General features: G+C 42.7%; 1 protein-coding gene across 10 annotated transcripts in view; it reads right to left on the reverse strand.

The window, feature by feature from the left end:
* CSMD2 (CUB and Sushi multiple domains 2) overlaps nucleotides 1–21964 on the reverse strand; it is a 506434-nt gene that overhangs the window by 51014 nt on the left and 433456 nt on the right. For all 10 annotated transcript variants that reach the window (XM_081871629.1, XM_081871627.1, XM_081871630.1 and 7 more), the window contains 10 exons: nucleotides 20559–20675; nucleotides 16925–17134; nucleotides 15566–15754; nucleotides 13174–13351; nucleotides 12603–12748; nucleotides 11484–11564; nucleotides 10445–10558; nucleotides 9395–9583; nucleotides 7518–7664; nucleotides 3484–3672 (listed from right to left, as the gene is read on the reverse strand). In XM_081871629.1, the coding sequence (XP_081727755.1) occupies nucleotides 3484–3672; nucleotides 7518–7664; nucleotides 9395–9583; nucleotides 10445–10558; nucleotides 11484–11564; nucleotides 12603–12748; nucleotides 13174–13351; nucleotides 15566–15754; nucleotides 16925–17134; nucleotides 20559–20675 (1560 nt within the window). The remainder of the gene's footprint in view (nucleotides 1–3483; nucleotides 3673–7517; nucleotides 7665–9394; nucleotides 9584–10444; nucleotides 10559–11483; nucleotides 11565–12602; nucleotides 12749–13173; nucleotides 13352–15565; nucleotides 15755–16924; nucleotides 17135–20558; nucleotides 20676–21964) is intronic.

Here is a 21964-nt window from a genome sequence, read left to right on the forward strand (position 1 = left end):
TCCAGACCAGCTGCAGCTCACCAAAAAGTTCATTAAGCCACTAAAGGCGGCCCTTGACTTCCATCCACTTCATTTCTACCACAGATGGTCAGGCAGAAATGGACTCTGCTACTGGTTCGTCAGAGAAGGTGGAGGCACCCCTTTGGCATCAAAATGACATCCCAGTTTGCAAAATTTGGCAGAATGTGGTATGAAGAGTCTTTGCTTACATGCAGCAGAGAAACCTGGTTTTTCAGGATGGTAATAAATTTCCCATCTGCTCCTCCACGATACCCAGCAGAGAGTACTGCTCTCCGGGAGTGATGTAAAAGCAGACCAAAATATATGGCTTTTTGAGGGGAGAAGCTAGAGTGGGTATTTCCCTCAGAAAGAGATCCTACAGTCTTCAGCTGGGAGACACCTGCTGGCATAGTGATATTTTTAACTGTGATGTGCTAAGGAAATGGATCAGGAATCAGGACACAGATTTGGAAGTGCCAATAAGCCACTAGCAAACTCCAAAAAACCAGAGGAGGTTGTTGAGCCAGGAGGCACTGGCTTCTATGTTTTCCATGTTTCAACTACTTTTCCATGTGCAGTGTAAGCTCTTGAAAAAGACATAAGGGAACTGCTAGGAAGGGTAAGTGGGCTGGCTGGCGGCAGGCAGCTTCTCTTGGCTCATTTCAAACCAAGTGTGGGTTAAATAGATAATTCAGGCTCCATGGAGCCAAGGAGCTCAGCCCTCACTGATCCTACTCCACACCAGAATGAAGCACACTGACTCTCAAAAGAAAAATGGGAAAGGTTTCTGTCTATTCAACACTGAGAGTGCATGAATTTATATTCCATGGCAAGTGGTGTCTATTTGTTCCTTGGGCTACATCAACCTGCTTTCAAACCTGGAGCCCTCCAGAGGTTGTTGGACACCAACTTCCATCAGCCCCAGTCAGCATGGCCAATGGTCAGATATGATGGAAGGCATCAGGCTCTGGGGAAGCTGAGGTCTATCAGAATAGAGTAGTTGCTTTGGGTCCCCACTGTGGAAGGACGTGTGGATCCAGAATTGGTCTCCACAGTCACTTACAGTCTCATTGTTAAAACCATGTTTATGGAAGACAATCTTACTTGGCTACAAATGATCGCCAAAGAAGTAGAAGAGGCCCATCACATATAAATATGTATTTTGAGAGAAAATACACATTTAAATACAGATTTTGAAATGGTTTTTTTAAATGTAGCAATTGATAGAGACTTAGAAAGAAGCCTGCAAATTACTAGCCCACCAAGAGGCTAGTAGCTAGCATGCTGGCTATGGCAGAGGGGAAACTCAGTCCTCCTTGGTCTGGAAGAGGGAGGGAGTCCACCTGTGTTTTCATGCTGGTTCTGGGGAAAGGGGCTTTTTTTCCTCCATTGCTACCCTAGAAAGCAAGTTGGCTGGTGACTAAACAACCTTCCTTCCTTCCTTCCTTCCTTCCTTCCTTCCTTCCTTCCTTCCTTCCTTCCTTCCTTCCTTCCTCCAAGACAGCACATTCACTCACATCAAATCCCAAGCACTTCCTTGCATGTAGATCATTTAGCCACAACCAAATGCAATGCCTTGTGACTTTACTGTGCTGTGACAGTGAAGTACACACTTCACAGCAAAACTGCCAAGGTAAATCACAAGTCCAGAGAAACCTGGAAAGAGTTTTCAGTAAGCAGCAAAAGTGACCACTGGCAACAGCTTGACCTAGTCTGAGAATAATAATAATAATTTTCTCTCTGATATTTCATGTGCTGCTGTGTGAACTATAACTGTAGGAAGCTCAGCTGGAACTTTCTTCATTCCTCAAAAGTGGCACACATTGCCACTTGATTTTTTTAAAAAATCTTTTTATAACCTCTCAGGAGCTGGCATTATTCAATTGAATATGCCCTTTCAGGGCAGTCAGTGCTTTGGGGATGGTGGGATGATAATTGCTGCACATTATCACTTGGCTGCCCTGGGTTCCAGCAGCTAAAAATCAGCTGGCTCTTCATTTCAGAAGACACTGATAATTAATTCCTGCTTTCACAGGTGGAGATGTGCTCGCACCGGTGGGTTTTTTAACATGTTGCTCCCAGTGGGATTTGAAAGAGTTGCAGTTACCATGGTAACCCCAGCCTAGTGCTGAGTAGGCCGCACCGCCCAATTCTGCTGCTCCACTCAAAACTAGCTGCTTTCATCCCACTTCTGTTAGACTGGGCTCTCTCCTTTTTCAGTGAGAAGGAGGGTACTGTAAGATTCTTGCAGCGATGCCCTACTTAGACTACTCGTGGATGTTTAGTCAGAAACACTTGATTAAAGATCTGATAATCCAGTTGTTCTTGTGTGACAATGGATTTTGCTGATCTAGCAGAAACTCTTTTTGAATTCCCTTGAACTTCCCTGTAGATTTTGCTCAAGGAGGAACTTTCAAATTCATGTTGACTCCCATTTAGGGGGCTGGGGGAAGCTGCGGATGACTGAGAGGTGGTTGGATCTTTCTTCCTCCTGGAAAATTCCATTAGGCTGATTGCTCCTTTTGGGGGGCTTCCCTCAAAATGTTTCATGTGAGGAAAACAACCGAAGTTTGCTTTAGATTGGGATTGTAACTTGAGAGACTGGTGAGAACTTGGGACAGCCTTGAGAAATATCACTCTCCTGTCTCCTGGTTGTTGTTGTTGTTTTTACTTCTGGCTTTAAGTTTAGTCAGCCAAACCATGGTTTATTAAACCAATATTTGTTTGATCTTCTGGACCCTATCCAGTAGCTTAACTATGGTTTGTTTACTGTCAACAAACCACAGGCTGAAGCCATAGTTTGTTGGAGGCTTATGAACCGGGGTTTGTTTTAACTATAGCTTAGTGTTACATGTGAACCTAGGACATTTCCTTAAACATGGCTTGTTTGGCGACCCCACCCCAATGGTCTTTAAACTATAAAAGCATGGAGCAAGAACAAGCCAAGCTTTAGAGAAGAAACCATGTTTTGTTTAGTCACGTTTAGGACAACTCATTATTAACCCATGACTAAACAAACCACAACTTAAACAAAGCATGGCTTAGTGTTACACACAAACACAGCAATTGTGGCAGAGAAAATGGGATGGTAGGCTGAAGCAAATGGTCTCATAACACCTGAGGCTGGATCACTGCTGAAGCTAAGCAGCTGTGGATCTGAAGGATCCCCTGGGTAGGTGGCAACTTGGAGTGTAAGAGCAGAATATTAATAACAATATTGCAACAAGAAGAAAAAAAATGGGAAGACGAAAAGTGAAAACCATCATTTTACTTGAATTGCAAGTCCAAGAAAAAGAGATGTGGTCGTGAACCTTTGGACACCTTCAGCAAGATAACTCTTGTGCTTCAGACCTCTAATATATGCAATATAACAGCCTATTTTTCCCCACTCCAAAAATATACCGTATGTAGAGCAGGGTAAATCATAAGCCTAAATAAACAATAGAAATAATGTGTTCATTTCACAGCTTCTCCCTTGCCTACCTTGGCACAGAGGAATGGCTTCATTCCAGTGGAAGTAACCCTGTGGGTGCCTTGAACACGTCGCAAAGCTGTGACCAACAAGGCGGTAGCCGGCATCACAACCAAATTGGATGGTGCTTCCTGGCTGCAAACCAGTGTGGCTGAGGATGGAACCATGGGCAGGAGGTGGAGGGAGGCTGCAATAAGGGGCTAGACAAGGGGGAAAGGAAGAAAACACACCCACAAGAGCGTGAGAAAAACATGAATTGCTCTTGCTCACATATACATCAATATTGCTACACAGAAGCTGGATTCAGATGACCCCACCTGCAGGCAGTGAAAAAATGCCACAGGCTGGCCCTGCCTCCTATGTATTCAGCTGGTGTGTGAAAGGTCTCTGTACATTGGTACACACATAGATCTCCTTTTGATGGTTGCCAAACATGCTGATGGCAGAGGGTGTGGTCACTGGATGCCTTGGGGTCAGGGAATAGCATAGCTCATGGGGTCACACAACCCCCTGAACCCTTGGAACACACATAACTGTGTTGTCCAGAACAATTTCTTTAGTTTAGTTTAGTTTAGTTTAGTTTAGTTTAGTTTAGTTTAGTTTAGTTTAGTTTAGTTTAGTTTTCAAAGCCCTTTAGTATCTTGATTGCTTGTCACTGAACTGTACCCAACACATCCAGATATGTATTTATTTCTGCCCCACCCTCCAGTCAGAAAGGAACCCCCAGCTTGTTTACAAGAGGTAATAAAAATAAAATTAACAACTGCTCAGACCATTAAATTCAAGCAATTAAAGTCACTGTATCAACCATAAAACCAGTAAAAAATAAAAATGCGGATATCTGGCATCTGTATCAACAATGCAATGATGTTAGGAAGTGTGGCAGCACAAATTACAACTGCGGCTGAACATTTATTATAAATGTCAGGAAATGTACCAGTAGAGGAGATCCTCAGGTGTGGGGGCTAAATGCAGCTCTCTAGACCTCTCTAATTAGCCCTCACTGAGTTCTTTTTCCTGGATGGAATGTGTCCTTGAACTCTGAACATGCCTCTTGCATCATGCCTTGATGGAGGATGGAAAGATTGGTGTGGGTCTGGAGAAACCTTTGATTTTTGCATGGCGAAATGTAGCTCATTGTACAAAGGTATGTCACATTCCTTGATCTGCCTTTTTTTTGCCCTGGCCCCACCTACTACTGCCATGTCCCGTTCCTCCGTCCCATGAAGAACGAGGGCTGAAAAAGATTCCCCGCCTGTGAGATGTATGCTGAACATTTTGGAGCAAGGAAGTCAAAAGTGTATGTTAAGATCACCAGATTAATCTGGACTGGTGCAATGTAAGGAAGGGAAAGGTGTGGAGTATGAAGAGAGGAGGAATATGGGATAGATCTTTCCACATTATAGTTAGTTGATTTCTGATTTTCACTTCTCCCAGCACATCTCCCTGTAACATGTAGCTTGGGCTTCATTGTTTGTTTCAACAGACACCACAATGAGAGGAAGAGAAAGGAGAAGGAAATGAGAAATGTACTGGTTAGCTAGCTAGCATTTAGTTATTAGCTTCAATAACTAGTGCCCAGCAAAAGGTCTAGAACAGGGGTGGGAAACCTCAAGCCCAGGGGCCAAATGTGACCCTCCAGCCATCTTCCCCTCGGGACTCTGTCCAGACCACAGGCCATTCCCCACCACACATTCTCTTCTCAGGCCAGACACCTCACTGCCTTCACACCCTTTCTTGAGTGCTTTTGCCTGGTAGGAATCTGCTCTCGAATTCTGATAATGCCTCTTGCTTGCTTGGATGGGGGACAGAGAGGCATAATAGTGTTTGACAGGCAGAGCCACCTCCTGGCTGGTTTTAAGTAATATGGCAGGGAAGGGACTCAGGTTAAGGGCATCCTGAGGTTGGTCGAGCACAACCCCTTTTTCCTTCATGCACCAGCTTCTACTGGAGAGGGTGTATGTGCCTGGAATCTAGCCTACTGTACAATGGGCATCTGTTGCTGTGCCCATTTTTACCTTTGACCTTGACCACCTATGGTATGTGGCTCCCCAAAGAGAATGTGGCCATTGGACGGAAATAAATGTCCCCAGCCCCAGTCTAGAAAGACAATATTAGAACAGACACGGCTATATAACATAAACAGGCCTGAGATGGCATCCGATATATTTCTGCTTGAATTTGCTTTTGTGCCTCTGTGTTGTGTTGTGTTGTGTTGTGGGGGAGGGGTGAAATGCCATGATAAATTGCCAATTAAAAAGGAAAGGAAAGGAAAGGAATTGGATTCCCAAAAGAGAAACAGCAGCTAGTTTCACCATTAACATTTTCAATGTGGGTGTTTTTTTACACTGGTCTTGGTTTCATATGAAGTTTAATTACTCCGCCTGTATAAAAGCAATTACCGGGTGTTTGGCAAAGAGTCCCTTTAAAATTAAACAACCCAGTCTTGGAATGAAGCATATTTTAATTACTTAATGAAAAGCAATCAAACTCGGCGCAGGGACACGTATAAATGTGTCATAAATAAGTTAATACTGTTATTCCATAAATGAATGAATTAATATTTAATTGGCAGAAATTATGTTTTGGTTGCGTTGCTGAATGAACACAGAAGCTTTGTTCCTCCGAGATTGCTGTGTGTTACTTTTCATCTCCTGGCTGCCATTTAGAGTCCCAAACAGAGTATTTCTGTGCACCTCAAAGGCTCAAAGCAGAGGAAGGGGGGATAAGAGGCAGAAAGTGGCCCCAAGTTTGAGAACAAGAAAATGTAGGATCTTAAAATATACAACAGGTTTATAATAACCTGTAAACAATGAGAGTGGGACCATACTCACACCACATATTTAAAGCACCATGTAGCCACTTTAAAAAGCCATGACTTTCCCCGAAGCAATTTTGAGAGCTGTAGTTTGTTCAGGGTACTGGGAATGGCTGAGAAACCACCTATTCTCCCCAACAAGCTATAATTCTCATATATATATATTTTAATATTAAATTTGTATGCTGACCTTCATCTGAAGATCACAGAGTGTTTCATAACATAAAATTTCAAAATGAGAACACAAAATACATAATAATAAAAACAAACAAACTAATAGCTCCCATCCCGTAAACACATTACATCAGGCTTGATCCAGGTGACTGGGCTGGGATATAAGGGTTCAGGTGGCCCCAAAGGTACCCTGGACCTAAGTTGTTCAGGGATTTGTGAATTAATACAAGGGCTTTGAACAGGCATCCCCAAACTTGGCCCTCCAGATGTTTTGGGACTACAGCTCCCAACATCCCTAGCTAAACAGGACTAGTGGTCAGGGATGATGGGGACTGTAGTCCCAAAACATCTGGAGGGCCGAGTTTGGGGATGCCTGCCTTTGAAGATGGGCTTGGTGGTAGATGGGCAGTCTGTGCAGATGCCTTAACACAGGGGTCAGCAAACTTTTTCAGCAGCGGGCCGGTCCACTGTGCCTCAGACCTTGTGGAAGGCTGGATTTTTTTCGGGGGTGGGGGTGAGGGGTGGGATGAATGAATTCCTATGCCCCACAAATAACCCAGAGATGCATTTTAAATAACAGGACACATTCTACTCATGTAAAAACACGCTGATTCCTGGACCGTCTGCCGGCTGGATTTAGAAGGTAATCGGGTTGGATCTGGCCCCGGGGCCTTAGTTCGTCTACCCATGCTTTAACATGTTATTGGCCAGGTGCCGCCCCCCCAACAATCTGGCCACTGCATTTTGCACCAGCTGGAGCATCCAAACCAGGCCCAAGGGCATCCCCGAATAGAGCACATTGTAGTGATCCAGCCTCAAGGTTTATTCAAGACAGTATGTATAGGATTTGCAGTCTCAGTTACATGGGGAATCATTTAACTAAAGAAAATGGGTTGAGCTATTTTTGTGCACGAGAACAGGATACTGGAGTTCTATTAATAACTTCAGATTGCAAAAAAAGCCCCAAACAAAACTGAGCATAAATTTCTCAGCTCGTTATCACTACTTTATGCATCAATACACATGCCATTTCTATCCCTGCTTTTTACTAACCTGAATAGCGGATTCTGAAGCCCTTTCTGCTATAGGCGTGGTCAGAGGACCAGTGGAGATAGACTCTGTTGCCAGAACTGGTTACCGTTAGGGGAGCAGAGTAATTCCCACTTAGGGACAGCAATAATGGACTATGGCCTGAAGGACCTTGAAGAAAGATCAGACAAACAAAACATAATAATATATAATAAGCCCTTCCACATCAAGCCATGGATGCATATAGTTTAGCTGCATTTTGTTTCAAGCTTGGTCAGCCAGTGCCTCTTGAAGCTCAGAAACTGTACCTAATGAAACAGCTGTCTCCTCTTGTTTGTCTCTAGGACTTGGTAGTCAGGAGTAGGAAGCCTCCAAAAGTGGGTGCTTCACTTAGCTACCATAGCTAATGCTGATTGATAGACCCATCTTCCTCCATGAATTAATTTAATTTCTCCTTCTAATAGCAAACTCATATGGTGAGGGCCAACTAATTTGAAGCCCAAACATGGCCATTGAAAGCAAGGGGGAGGTATCAGCATGCTTGAGGGGATCCTCAAGTTTTGCAGAACTACAAACGTTCTTTAGGGAACCTAAAAACTGCTGGTAATTTAGATGACATTTGCAGAGTGGATTAAGCCCAGCAAATTGGTGAGGAAAAAGGACTTAAATGTGACAGAATTGGAGATTATTATTATTATTATTAGGTAAACAGACACTTTCACAGATGTGTTTATGTTGTGCATAGCACAAAGTACAGTAGGCTCATAGGCACATATATACCTTATGCATGGGGAATGTCACAAAGAGAGGGGAAGTGTGACCAAGAGCACTGACTGTTTTAGGAGGGCTGGCCAATGGGGATAAGGCTGCTTTATGTGCTTACAACTTTGAGTACTTTCAAATAAGAAGGCTGTATTGCAAAATGATCTCACTGAGCTAGAAGAGTAAGGAGGGGGAAAAAAGGAAGACATGGCAGATGCTTCCTGAAAAGCCCCAAACCAGGACTAACTAAAGCTTGACCAATTTATATATATACATAAAGGCTGTCTCAATAGAGAATCGGCACTGAGATTTAACAGTACGGAATTAGTCTTAATAAAATGAGGTAATCACAGATGCTCATCAGAAAGGAAGGAAAATTGGGTTGTGAATCTTGCTGAGAACTGTTAGATCTTTGCTTATGTGTAGCATTTGCTTAGACATGACTAAGATAATGGGTTTTGGTGAAGATCTTGGGTATTTTAGATGGCAGTCTTATTCCCTCCCCCAAAACACTGTGATTGGAGTGCCTTGGGAAAATCATTCACTGAGATTAGACCTATATGTCAAAATGAAAGACACATAGGGCCAGCCTGCCCATGAGGCAAGTTGAGGCAGTGGCCTCAGCATAGCAGGCTCTGGGCAGCTGATAGAGGGCAGATCCAGCCTTTGAGAATGCCACTTTCCATCTCCTGCGCTTGTCGGCTGCCGCCTCCTCTTCTGCTGTGCACCTGCATGCCACTCTCTGCTCCCTCCCCACGCAATTACTTCCTTAGTCAGCTTGGTTTTGCTTTAAAATAAAAACAAAAATGCAGCAGTCACTTTAAAAATGTAGCTTTTTTGGGTGGGGGGAGGGTGCCCAAGTCCACAGAGCAGCATGGGACTTTAGGGAGTCCCTGATCCAACTTGAAATGCCTTATTAACAATGCAATCCAACTCAGGAATGTGAATGACTTACCCAAAGCACCCCTGCTTGCATTGTAAATCAGAAAGTACACAGAGGCAAATACACATGCCTCTGCCAGCTATTCTCTCAACACAATTCTTAGATTTTATAAGGCTGTATACCTTCTACTTTGTAAGTTATTTTTCTTTCAATGACCTGAACAGCTCAAAATTTCCCAGTCAACCTGGTGACTCACCATCAAAGATGCCAAACTCATCATACTGCTTCTCACTCAAGAAATACTCGACAGTGAAGGTGATGTTGTATTCTGGCTCCACCTTGACCACCCAAGAGCAAGTCTGAAAGTGAGGGTAGCTGCCTGTGAAGGTCGGACTCAGGATCACCCCCATGGAGTCTGTGCGGACCTCATTCATTGGGCAATGAACTGATTGGTGCAAAAGAAAGCAAACACAGAATGTGGCTTTATGCCAGTGCTACAGAGAAACAGCAGCAGGACAGTAAATATGCCTTCAAGGGTCTTATAGGGACATAGGAAGTCAAATCCTTGGTCTACCTAGACTGGAACAAGGGAATTCTGTATGCAAAGCAAGTAGTGAAAACAATAAAATATTTGTGTGGGGGATTGCTCATGAAAATTCATCAGCACTTTAGTGTGGATTTCTCCTTTTGTATGCAATTTTGCCTAATATACATTTTGCAATGCAATTTCCCCAAGTATTTTTTTATTTAGTTTTCAGAAATGTATAAAAAGTACATATTCAATCTTATGCACACTTTATCCAACTATATACAGCTTTGTACACATTACTATGCTAAATAACTGCACTGTAAAATTCAGAGAAATTCACATTTTGAAGGACAACTGTATTTTGGTTTGCACGTTGCTTCGGAAAATGCTAATCAGTTAGGTTCATCCCTAGTGCAATCTGAATCAAATATCTCTCCCATCACTACTTCATGGGCCCTTCCTACTTTGGAAGGATCATGTATAAAATTATACCAAATTTCTTTTTATTCCTAATTTCCACAAGAGAATATTAGTCTGCAAGTTTTAGGAACACTGTAATTAAGGTATCATCAATCTCTTCTGTCGAGCTTCTGTATAACTGCTGTATCTTTTGATATTTTTATGTGTTTAATATAGCTGTTGTTTGTTTTGCCTTTAGTACACTTAGAAAAGATTTTAAAACTAACAAAAAAATCCACTGAACCCCATGTGCTGCCTGGTAGGTCCTGTCTCCCCCAGGGCCCTTCGAAGAGCCACAGTAACCTCTAAAAGACTTACCTTCGCAAGTTGGGGGAGGCCCTTCAAACTGGAGGTGAGTACCAAGCCTGCAAGTCAGGATCTCATTTCCAACCAAGGTGAAGCCAGGAAGACACCGATACCTAATGATATCACCTGGGGAAGGAGACAAGGGAGTTCAAAATGCATTTCAACAGCAGAAGGGGCAAATCCCCCAATGAAGAAAATCAGATTGTGGTCAAACTAGAAAGAATGACTTACTGAAGGACAAATCTGTAAATTCTGGTTTCAACTTAGTTTTTACAGTGTTAAGTTCAGTTCTCTACATTTCCACAACAGTCCTCATGAAAATTCATCAGCATTTTAGTGCAAATTTCTCCACATACTGGCATGCATTTTTGCCTAATATAGACATTTTTGCAAGCAAAAAAGTCCTCCTGCATTATTGCTTCCTCACCTTTTTTAATGCAAGAAATCCTTGCCCCACAGTTGTGCCCTTAGAGAGTACTGCCACAAAAGGCAGCAACGTAACATTTATTGAGCTACTTTGCAATGGCTTCCCCAGCTGTCTGCGGCAACCAAACATTCACTAGTCAAGCCTCATTGCTCTCTGTGTCTTCATCTGGTGAGGTTTCCCCTCACCTTCCTTCAACCCCAGCCCCATTTATCTTCCAAATCCCGCCACTGCTGCAACGATGGAGATCCATCCCCCAAGCCTGGTTCTAAATCAACAGCTGAATGAGGTGGGTGAGTCCTGGCTTGCTAGAATGGTCCAAACATGTAAATCACTTTTACCTTGCATGCAAAACACTATTATGGAGTTGCCTAACAACTCTCAGCACAACCTGACATGCTGAAAAACCTGCCAACTTGGTTTGCAGGACCAAGGACAGCAACTAGGCAACTCAACCTGAGTTAATTAATGACAAATGCCACATTCACCCCGTACATTTAAAATACTCATATATCACGTTAACAGCCATGTCTTCCCCCAAAGTATCTTGGGAATTGTATTCTGTTAAGGAAAATACAGAAAACACCACAGAGCAAGTGCCAGAGATGCAAGTCATGCAGTCAATACCTATGTTGTAATCCTCATTCTCTGTGATGATCTCAGCATTGGGGACCATGGTTGGAGGTTGGCATCTAGAAAGCTGATAGGCTGAGAAGAGAGGGGAATGAACAAGATATGTCGCAATTCCAGATTGCTAGCTATATGGATTTGCATGTGCCTTTTCTGTTTAAATGCAAGGAAACCAGAAACCATAGGTCTGAAGATCTATCACCATCCAACCTACCTGAGACAGATCCTACCCATCCCCACCTCCAAATGCAACCTGCTTCATCTTTTTGTTGTTGCTGCTGCTGTGCAAGGACAAAACATTTTTTTTAAAAAAAGTAGGTTTGTAGCACTATAGAAACAAGTCATGCCAGGCATGTGAAACCTGTGCCCCTCAGAAGTTTGGTGCATTATAATTCCCATCATCCCTGACAACTGGGCATGCTGATAAAGTTTAGCAAAGGGTGGGCTTTTGTATGCTCTGGCCGCGGATACTTTTCAATGAGGAATGCAGCTTATCAATGCTTAAATACAGCAGCAAGGATTCTCATCGCAAAGTATTGGAAGACACCAGATCTACCCACTCTGGAAGAATGGCAGATGAAGATGACAGAATACATGGTACTGGCAGAGATGACTGGCAGAATCCGAGACCAGGAGAAAGAGACAGTGGAAGAAGATTGGAAGAAGTTTAAAGACTATCTTAATAAACATTACAAAATTAATGAAGGCTAAAAAGATATGGGTTTAAAAATTAGTGGTTTGCAGGGGCATTGATTAAGGAAAAAGAATAGAATTAATAAAAACTATGGGAAATGTGGGAATGGATTTGCTGACAAGATAAATGAGATTAGAATACAGAAGGGGGAGGTGTGAGGAGGTCGGCGAAATTAGGTTTAGAAAATATGGTTTGAACTTATACTTGTTTTTGATTTGTTTGTTTGTTCATTTATGTCTTTATTGTTTTTTGTGTTTATATGTGTTTATTCAAAACTTTAATAAATATCATTTTTTTAAAAAAAATATCAATGCTTAAATAAATATGTAAATGACACTGTGCCCGACAAAATGTTGCATGCAATGGTTTAAAAAGACATATATATCATAGCAGATGTCAGCATGTCAGTGAGCTGTACAGACCGTAATAGTGAATCGCAAAGACTCCTCCGTTGGCCACGTCACTATAGAATTTTAGGAGGACCTGGTTGGAAGAGCTTTGGGTGGCTTTCTTAGCAGAGTTTCCTGTAAAAACACCCAGTTGTGGGGCTGTCTGCTGAGGACCATCCCTAAAGAGAAAGAAGAAAGATGAATGGAAAAAACAAGTGCACAGCAACTGCATGGGTCAAAGTGAGAATGTTGTGCATCAGAGGCTGGCTCCCTGTGCCTCCCACCCAAAAGCTCCAGATGCCTTATTTATTGCAGCTTTGAATGACTGTCAGCAGGATTAGGGCCTTCTAAGAGGATGTGGGAACTGTAACTGTGCAGGGTCACAATAATGCAGGCTTCCTGCCCTTTTCCTCCTTCCATACCTCTAGAGCAGATTTGGAGAGGGCATGGAGTTTGTGTAGGGTGTGGGTTTCCACTGCACAAGCAGAAGTCCTTGTGTTGATGAAACACATCAACCATGGTTTTGACTCTTCCACACTCATGTGACCTCTACTCAAGTTGAACTACCATTGTTGGGCTTTCTCAGTCCGCATGTCCTTCTTACCAGACGGTGATGAAGTCATTATATGGTTCCGTTTGCAGCAAGGTGAAGTTGAGGTAGATGCCATATCCAGCCGACACCGTAAGAAGCCATGTGCAGTCCTGGGAACTGGGATACTGATTGGGAAAGCCTGGAGAGTAGATAGTGCCATTGTGTGCAGTGATGTTTCCTCCACAAGGAACTGCATGTTGATTGACAGGAAACAGAAAAAGAAGTCTAGTAAATTCCTGCGTCGCAGCGGGTTGGACGAGACAACCACCAGGGGTCCTTCCAACTCTACAATTCTATAAATAAATAACCTTCCAAATCAGGAGTGGCCTGATTTTGGTACAGCATCATCTACCTTTTCTCTCCATGAACTTTCAACTCATTAGTCAGGATCATGTCTAATAAGAATGGTCATATTCAAAAACTTTGCCTCTTGCCCTGTGGCTGACTTACTGAAGCAAAGTGATCAAAAGAGCAGCTAGGAAGGGATTGTATAATGGGATATATTAGACCTTGAGAGAAACCACAGTAAAAAGGGGATGCAAGACAGATTCCATTTCAGTACTGTCACTATTGTTACTGGGCTTCATTGTATCTGTCTTCTAATGAATAAGAAGGGAGAACATTAAACCTTGTTAAAGGGATGTCCCGGAATATCCCTATATTTAGGGATAGCTCACCATCCTAGGTACGACTCTCCAACTTTACAGGGGAGGTATGGTCATCCCAGTGGCTGAGGGGGACAAATTCCCTGTGCAGTTCCTTGAAGTTCCTTAATCAAAAGATTGTCCGAAGGATATGTTGCTCATAAAACCAAAAAGTTAGCAGTGTTTTGGAATCATGGCAGTCACCCACGCTGGGTGGTTGAGAAGCGTGTGCTGACAAGCCATCCCCGAATCCATGGGGTTTGACTGCTGGAAAGCCATTTCTCAGCAAGTGGAGCAGCAAGGAGTTAGTCATTAAACTTACTCCAGCACAGCAAGATGGATGTCAAAGGCACAAAGCAAGAAGGTGATCAAAGCCCCGTTCCTTCCACCTTATTTATACTGCTGCTTGGCTTCTAGTTCTGCTCAGACTTTGATGGCTGATTGAATGTGAAAAGGCAAAAGCTCACTTAGAACAATAAAACTCCACTCTAATCATCCTAATGGAGGTGGGGGTGTCCAAAAGGAGAAGAAGGGAGAGAGATCAGGAAGGAAAGGCTGCCTTCATAGGGGAGAGGGGAAGGGTTCAGCAGTTGTATCTCGGGGAAAAATATAATGGCTTATTTCAGATGTAATGTGAAACAAGGTCAGCTCAAGGCATTTTGCTGCCCAAGGGCCAGATCAAGATGGTGCCCACTCCATGTTATGTAGAGAAGCCAATTGGGATGGCAGATTAATATTGCTTCTACATTGGTGACTGGAAAGCCAATTTCTACCACACCTGAAAGAAGTAGGTTAGTTTAGGGGATCAAGGGAACAAAAATTTTCACCCTCCAATACTTTACCAACCACTGCCCCCCTCCCAGCATCTGCCACCTGACTCTGCCTAATGGTAGGGCCAAACTTGATGCTAAACCATAGCTTAGTGTTACATGTATGAGCAGAAGCAAGCCTTCCGCTTGTGTTTTCTCTGTTCCTCTCACCTCCACAGTGTGGCCACAAGAAGAAGATTGGAAGGATCAATTTCCTGTTTTAAAATAACCAGCATTTTTGGTTTTGTTCAAATGGAGTAAAACTCTGGTTAGTTGAAACTCTGGTTTGTAACAGGAGATGGGATCATAAACCATGGCATGACCTAGCTTGTTTCTACAAACCAGAGTTTAAACCAACCAGTTTCCCCACACTTTGAACATCAGAAGTCTCATAGTCAGGACGGCTATATTTTGTGTCCTGCTTCTGGGCTTCCCATAGGCGTCTAGTTAGCCAGTGTGAGGATTGGGTGTTGGGCTAGATGGTCCTCTAGCCTGATCCAGCAGGGCTCTCCTTGTAGTCAAATACTGAGATAAAACGTTGCTGGCGAAGGGGGGAGAGACATAGCTTTCTTCCTTTGTGCCCACTCAAGGAATTTCCTTTTTTAAAAAATGGGTTTTATAAACAAAAATAATAATGTTATACAAATAAGTATACCAAGTTTTCTCATGTCATATGTATATCACAAAAATAGCATAAGAAATGTGGGAAAATACCTACAACATATGTTTCAATATTAGTGGTCAATGTATGGGTTCTTGGTTTATGAATTGGTTTAAACAATTAGGAAGAAGAAGAAGAAGAAGAAGAAGAAGAAGAAGAAGAAGAAGAAGAAGAAGAAGAAGAAAAGGGGGGAAGAGGGGGACGGGAGTGGTGGGTGTGGTGGTGTGGCTATGCTTCTATTATTCTACTTAGTGTTTTCCTTTTTGGGAAGTGACTCAATAAAGCCATACCTTCACACCTGGGCAATGGGTGGTCCCAGTTTCTATTGGTTCCATGTTGACAGGTCAATACTGGGTGGCCAATGAGCTGATAGCCAGGGAGACACTCAAAGGAGATGGACTGGCCCACACTGTAACCGGCTCCTCTCACAATGCCATTGGCAAAGGGCTCAGGGTCAGGACATTCCTGTAGCTCATAAGCTGGAAATCAAATGAGACAAGAGGTGAAATATTTTAAGTTAAGCATTTATTAGCATGGCTTCATAAGAGGCATCTGGGGCACAAGCAACTCTGGGACACACAGTCTATTTTGCGGAGTCTCTGGTGTCAGGGATGCTGAAGGACCAACTTCCCTTTACAATGGCTCTGTAGTACACTAAGATCACTAGAAGAAACCTTGCTAATAATGCAGTGAACTGTTGAGTGTGTCAGAAGACAGTAAGTCATCCATGGTAGCATGTACCCTCTGAATGCCTTCCTCACCCCACTGTCCCATCCCACCCCTGGCACTCCCCTGGAATGCCCTTTATTGGAGACTTGCCTCAACTGAGCTGGGATGGAGGACTTACACCAGCGTATCTCTGGTGAGCTTGGATGGGGGACATCAGTTGGCATAGCCCTGGTTGAATAGCTGGTTCAGTGGAAGATCCACTTATTACAAACTCCACTCATCCTGGAAGATCTTAGGTTTGAACTGCAACCTAAGTCCCTTTTCAAGACCCACCTTTTCTCTTGGGTTTAAATCTCCTGGTCTCACTCCCAATCAAATCCGTGCTTTAGGGCATATAACTGCATAGGCTCACATATATCTCCCCCTTATTATCTTTCCCCCTTCCTCTCTACTCCCCTCTTTTCTCTCCCAGTGTCAAAAATTTAGTTTGCAATCTTTTGGGGTGTGCGTGGGTGCTTACTTTTGGGGTAGTGGCTCTTTAGAAAGGAGCAACAATAATTCTAAAAACTTGTAGACAGACACCAAAGCTTTCTGTGCTTCTAATTAGAACCAGAATAAGAGCGGCAGGAAAAAGCCTGGACAAAAGACCACTGGGACAGAGCATTCCTCTGATGCAACAATTATGAGGTCTCCAAGCACCTAAGAAATTCAGGTCAGGTTGAAACCCCAGGCAGAGTGCAGAAGCCCTCCAGGAAAACACATTGTGAATTAACTTGTCTGTGTCGGCAGGGTGAACAGGCCCTGGCTATTAGGATTAAGCCAGGCTACTGTGTAACCCTTTTATAGTTGCTTGGATTAAAGCCTCGAGATATGACTTCAAAATTAGAGAAGTGGCTCTCGCATTCTGAGCACTCTTTCCACGAGCCTCAAGGGCAATCTGGCTGCATCATCCACAGCTTCATTGGCTCCCTCCTCCTTACCTTGGTATTCTACCTTAAAGCCAGGCTTGTTCTGTGAGTGGTCGCTGTGGAAATACATGGTGGTTTCATGGGATGTGGAAAGGAGAGAGCCTGGGAGGTCACTCCCGCTAAACCGGCTGATGATGTTGCTGGTGTCATATGGTCCATTACGGATTTCAACGAAGTCATGGTTAGGCTCGGTGGAAAAGTTCAAAAATTGGAGGTGGGCACCTGTATGACAAGGGGAAAGAGGGAGAAAGGAGGTATATTCCAGGGTCCCAGCCAGAAAGTGGACTGTGGCTCAACTAGGAGTACAGGCCACTCTCATGTTCACATGTGCCCAACTTTAAGATCATTTCCACATTAATTTGCAATGGTTATTTTTAAAATATGCATAAAAATTCACATTTAAATACAGTACTTATTTTCAAGTGCCCCTCAATACACATTTTTAATGTATTTCAGTACTTTTTTGAAATGAGGACTGTGTCGTGACATTCAGAAAAGTAACAAAAATTCAACAGATAGCTATGTCCAGATCTGCATGTTAGTATGGGAAGTGCAGTTTAGATCAGCTCACTTCAGAAAGATTTGCAAAGATCAAATTCCTCAACTATCCCTGGGCTCAACAAAACTGTATATAATTTGTGTTTGTTTGTTTTTTAAAAAATATTTATTAAAGTTTTAAAGTTTACAAAAAGAAAAAGAAAAAACACCAAGTTAAACACAAACTTAGAAAACAGAAAAATAGAAAAATAGAAACAATTAAAAAAAAAACCACAACGAACCTTCCAATAACTTATCATTCATTTGCTTGTTTCCTTGACCTCCTCGCACCTCCCTTTTTTGTATTCTAGTTCAGTTAGCTGTTTCAGCAAATCCTTTCCATCCTTCCCAATTTTTATCCTATAATTTATCTTTATATAATGTAACTTTACCTTTCTTCCTTTCATCCATTAACAGTCTATTCTTACTTAGTCCTTTATAAAATTTCTGCTAAAGCCACATAACTTCATTCCAGCCTCCTTCTAACATTCCTTAATTTTACAATGTTTCTGTAAATAAACTTTAAATTTCTTCCAATCTTCTTCCACCGACTCTTCTCCCTAGTCTCGGATTCTGCCAGTCATTTCCGCCAGTTCCATGTAGTCCATCACCTTCATCTGCCATTCTTCCCGGGTGGGTAGATCTTGTGAAAACTGTATATAATTTGGCTGTAATCCCCCAAACATACCCAGCTCCTTCAACAGTTCCTCATAAGGTTTGGTTTCTAGACCCTTAGTCATATTGGTTGCCCTCCTCTGCACACATTCCAACCTGTCAATATCTTTTCTTAAATTGTGGTGCCCAGAACTGGACACAGTAGTCCAGGTGTGGTATGACAAAGGCAGTATGGAGTGGTACTATTACTTCCTTTGAACCAGACACTACTGATGATGCAGCCTAGAATAGCATTAGCCTTTTTTTGTTGCTGCATCACACTGTTGACTCATGTTAAGCTTGTGGTCCACCAAGATCCCTAGATCCTTTTCACATGTACTAGTGGCAAGCCAGGTGTCCCCCATCTTATATTTGTGCAGCTGGTTCCTCCTGCCTAACTGCAGACCCTTACATTTGTCCCTATTGAAATTCATTTTGTTAGCTTGTGCCCAGTTCTCCAGTCTGTTAAAGTCATTTTGAATCCTGATTCTGTCTTCTGCAGCATAAGCTACCCCTCCCAGTTTGGTGTCATTTGCAAATGTGATGAGCATAATGGATGCACAGTTAAAAATATAGGCACAAGTCCAAAAGGTTTATGGTTAAAAGAGTGAAAAGGGAAGCACTGTCAGAGAACATTATCATCTTGGATCCTGGGAACCAGATGTTTCTGGAGAGGCTGCCTCTCTGATGATTGCTCTCCCTCAAGTCTTGGGCAGTCTGTCATTGAGGGAAGCCACTAGACCAGGGTTGGCCAAACTTGGCCCTCCAGCTGTTTTTGGACTACAACTCCCACCATCCCTAGCTAACAGGACCAGTGGTCAGGGATGATGGGAATTGTAGTCCCAAAACAGGTGGAGGACCAAGTTTGGCCAACACTGCACTAGACCCTTACTTTGAACTTCCATATTCTTTTCCTGCTTTCTATCTGTTGCCTCCTCTGAATATAGATTGTTGGAGCTTCCTTAGCATTTGGGGTTGGGTCGAGGGATGCACAATCCCCTTTGGTGCTCATATTGTAGATAGCTAATTATAAGAAACTTTTGCATCCAACTGAAAATGTTCTTATTTTTACCACAATTTGTCACCTACCCACTCTGATTACACATGTGTACCTCTTTACCCTGGCCTTTTGATAGCTGAGATATATGCTTCGGACACTACCTTTATTCTCTTCCTTTTAATTGTAGTTTTGGTGTTGTATTAACTATTGGTTTTATTTGATTTTAAATTGTACCATAGTTTCCTTACAACCTGCCCTGGGACCTTAAGGTAAATGATAGGCCCAAAATTTGAAGAATAAAATAAATAAGTAAGTAAACAGACACATAAACAAACATACAGCATTCATAAAACAATGGCTAAGTCTAGCCAAGTTTGGCTAACTGATCATGAGTTTTTTGTTTTGTTTCTAAAAAGTTGATTTATATGGGACAAAGGCATGCCCTGCCCTTAGAGCGGATGATTTTCTCTAGCTTCAGAGATCACATGTAAATTATAGCATGTAACAGCCACTACATTTTTAAAAGAAACCCTCAAGGAAGGGAGGACAGTTTCTAAGAATGGGGGGGGGGGCGTTTAAAGCAGCCTTCATCAACCTGGTTTCCCCAGATGTTTTAGACTACAGAGCCTATCAGCAAGCACAGTGCTGGTTGAGGCTGATGGGAGCTGTAGTCCAAAACATCTGGGGGAAACCAGTCTGGCAAAGGTTGGGTTTAAGCCATCAAGTTCTACATAATGCAGAAGAAAGAAGGTAGAGGAGTCCTGAGATGATATAATGGACTGCACCATGTCAAACTGCAGGTGGAGAATTCCATTTCTGGATGCTTCCCTGCATAAGAAAATTTAAAAGATTCAGATAGGGAGGATGGGCTAGAATGGTTAGAATGATTTCTCCATACCATTATGATTTTCTTCTATTATTTAATTTATTCATTTTTTAATTGCACAGCAGTTGCTTGCACAGGGTTTTTATATAAAAGGATGAGCATTTAAAAATGGCACCCCCCACCTTGCTCTCTTAAGTGGTACAACCCATTCTACAACTTCAGACTATTGCTTATCTCCACTTACTTTCTTCTGCTTATTCCAGGCATGGCCTGTGTTTGAAAGCTCCATTTCTGAGCACCCCCCTTTTTTGCTCCAGTTTTCCCCATTAAAACCCATAGACATTTGCTCTGATTGAGTGCTAAAGAGCAGATTTTCATAGGGAAAGTTCTGGGGCAACATCCCCCCCCCCAAGGGCAACATCCCCCCCCAAAAAAAAACCCTCAGTCATGGCGCTTTTAAGCAGAGACCTGTGCCTGGAAAGAGTGGTGGAAAAGGTCAGCTTGGATAAGCCTTGTGTAGACAAGACCTAAACCTGTTCAACCTGAGGCCAGCCTAACAACAGTAAGTGCAAATAGATTTATTCATTAGGCTCTTGATGAGATGCAAACAGCACAGGGCACTCTCTTACCAAACCCCACCGGAAGGGATATCCTCCACGTACAGTCGCTGTTGCTAGGATAGTTTCCTGGGAAGCCGGGACTCAGAATTACACCTTCCATCTCTTCCATGGTCCCACCACACTGAGCTGTTAGATAAGCAAGAAGAAGGTGGCCAGGAACAAATATCTGCATTTTGGAAAGCTGTTTATCTGTTTGCAAAACCCTTGGAAACATCTTAAGGCATTGTAACATAATTTTGCATGATGATTCCTGATTCCTGAGATCAAGGAGCAGGTTTTCATATATTTTTGGGTACAGCTGGATGCCATTCGGAATCAAGATGGCAGACTGAACCTTTTAAAACAGCGCTGATTTTAACCACCAATTCCAAAACTACACTATTTCGTTTCTTGGAATCCCCAGCAACACCAGGCACAAGGCTGCCACTTAAAAATAAACCTATTACAATATTGTTTGCCCTTTATCCTGAGGACACAGGCAAAGGGATCACAGCTCAGCAGTGGAACACATGCTTTGTGTGAAGAATGTCTCAGGATCAATCCCCAACATCTCCATTTCAAATTATTTTCTTCTGCACCGTACTTCAGACTACTGTAAAATCCAGCCCTCTGAGAGAATATATGGCATAATGCCCCTACCCTCCCAATTTCACTACTGATTTTTGGGAGGTGGGTAATTTCGGGAGATTTAGCTCCACCACCATAACCCTTCTCACCTGAACCGCAGAGTCCAGTTTTCATTTCCCAAACCTAAATTCAGGGCTCTCTCTGTTCCTAATTCCTCTATATTCATTCACCTATGAAAGTCTCCGCAAATCCTCTTGGGTCCCCCCCCTTGCACAGTCTAAAATAGAACATGGAGGCCTGTGCTTTTAATCTATGCTGACACTGACAACACAGATTTCCCTCCATTTAATGGCTCATTATATGTATTTTTTTTTCTGCTGACTTTGCTAGTCTCTAACTCCCCACCCTCTTGATGTCTACTTAAATGGAACTCCTCCTCAATTATTAAAAAAGGATAACATCTGGATTAAAGAAGAAGAAGAAGAAACAGCCAGTCGAGCTTGTAGGGACTCATGAACATTTCACCAAAGTGTGATCGCTTCTGCCTTTCTAAGTGTGGCATAAAAAAATATTTGAAAAATCTCCAATCTAGTTTCTCTGCTATGAAATGGTGTGCGCCTTTGTGTATGTAGCTGTCAAAGGCAATTTCTCATTCGGGATCTGCAGCTAACAGATTGAGATTCAAATGCATATTTATGCACCAAATTAAGCATCCTGATTTTCAAAAGGAGCAATGAAAGATAAACTCTCGTGGGAAAATGGGCTTCTGATTTCAGCTGTTATAAAGCCGAATTGCCTAACTCAATTACATTGCAGACCAATATTCTAGTTTGCAATATTGGTTTGCA

This window comes from Podarcis erhardii (assembly GCF_964252035.2).
Source record: "Podarcis erhardii genome assembly, chromosome: 7".
NCBI lineage: Eukaryota > Metazoa > Chordata > Lepidosauria > Squamata > Lacertidae > Podarcis > Podarcis erhardii.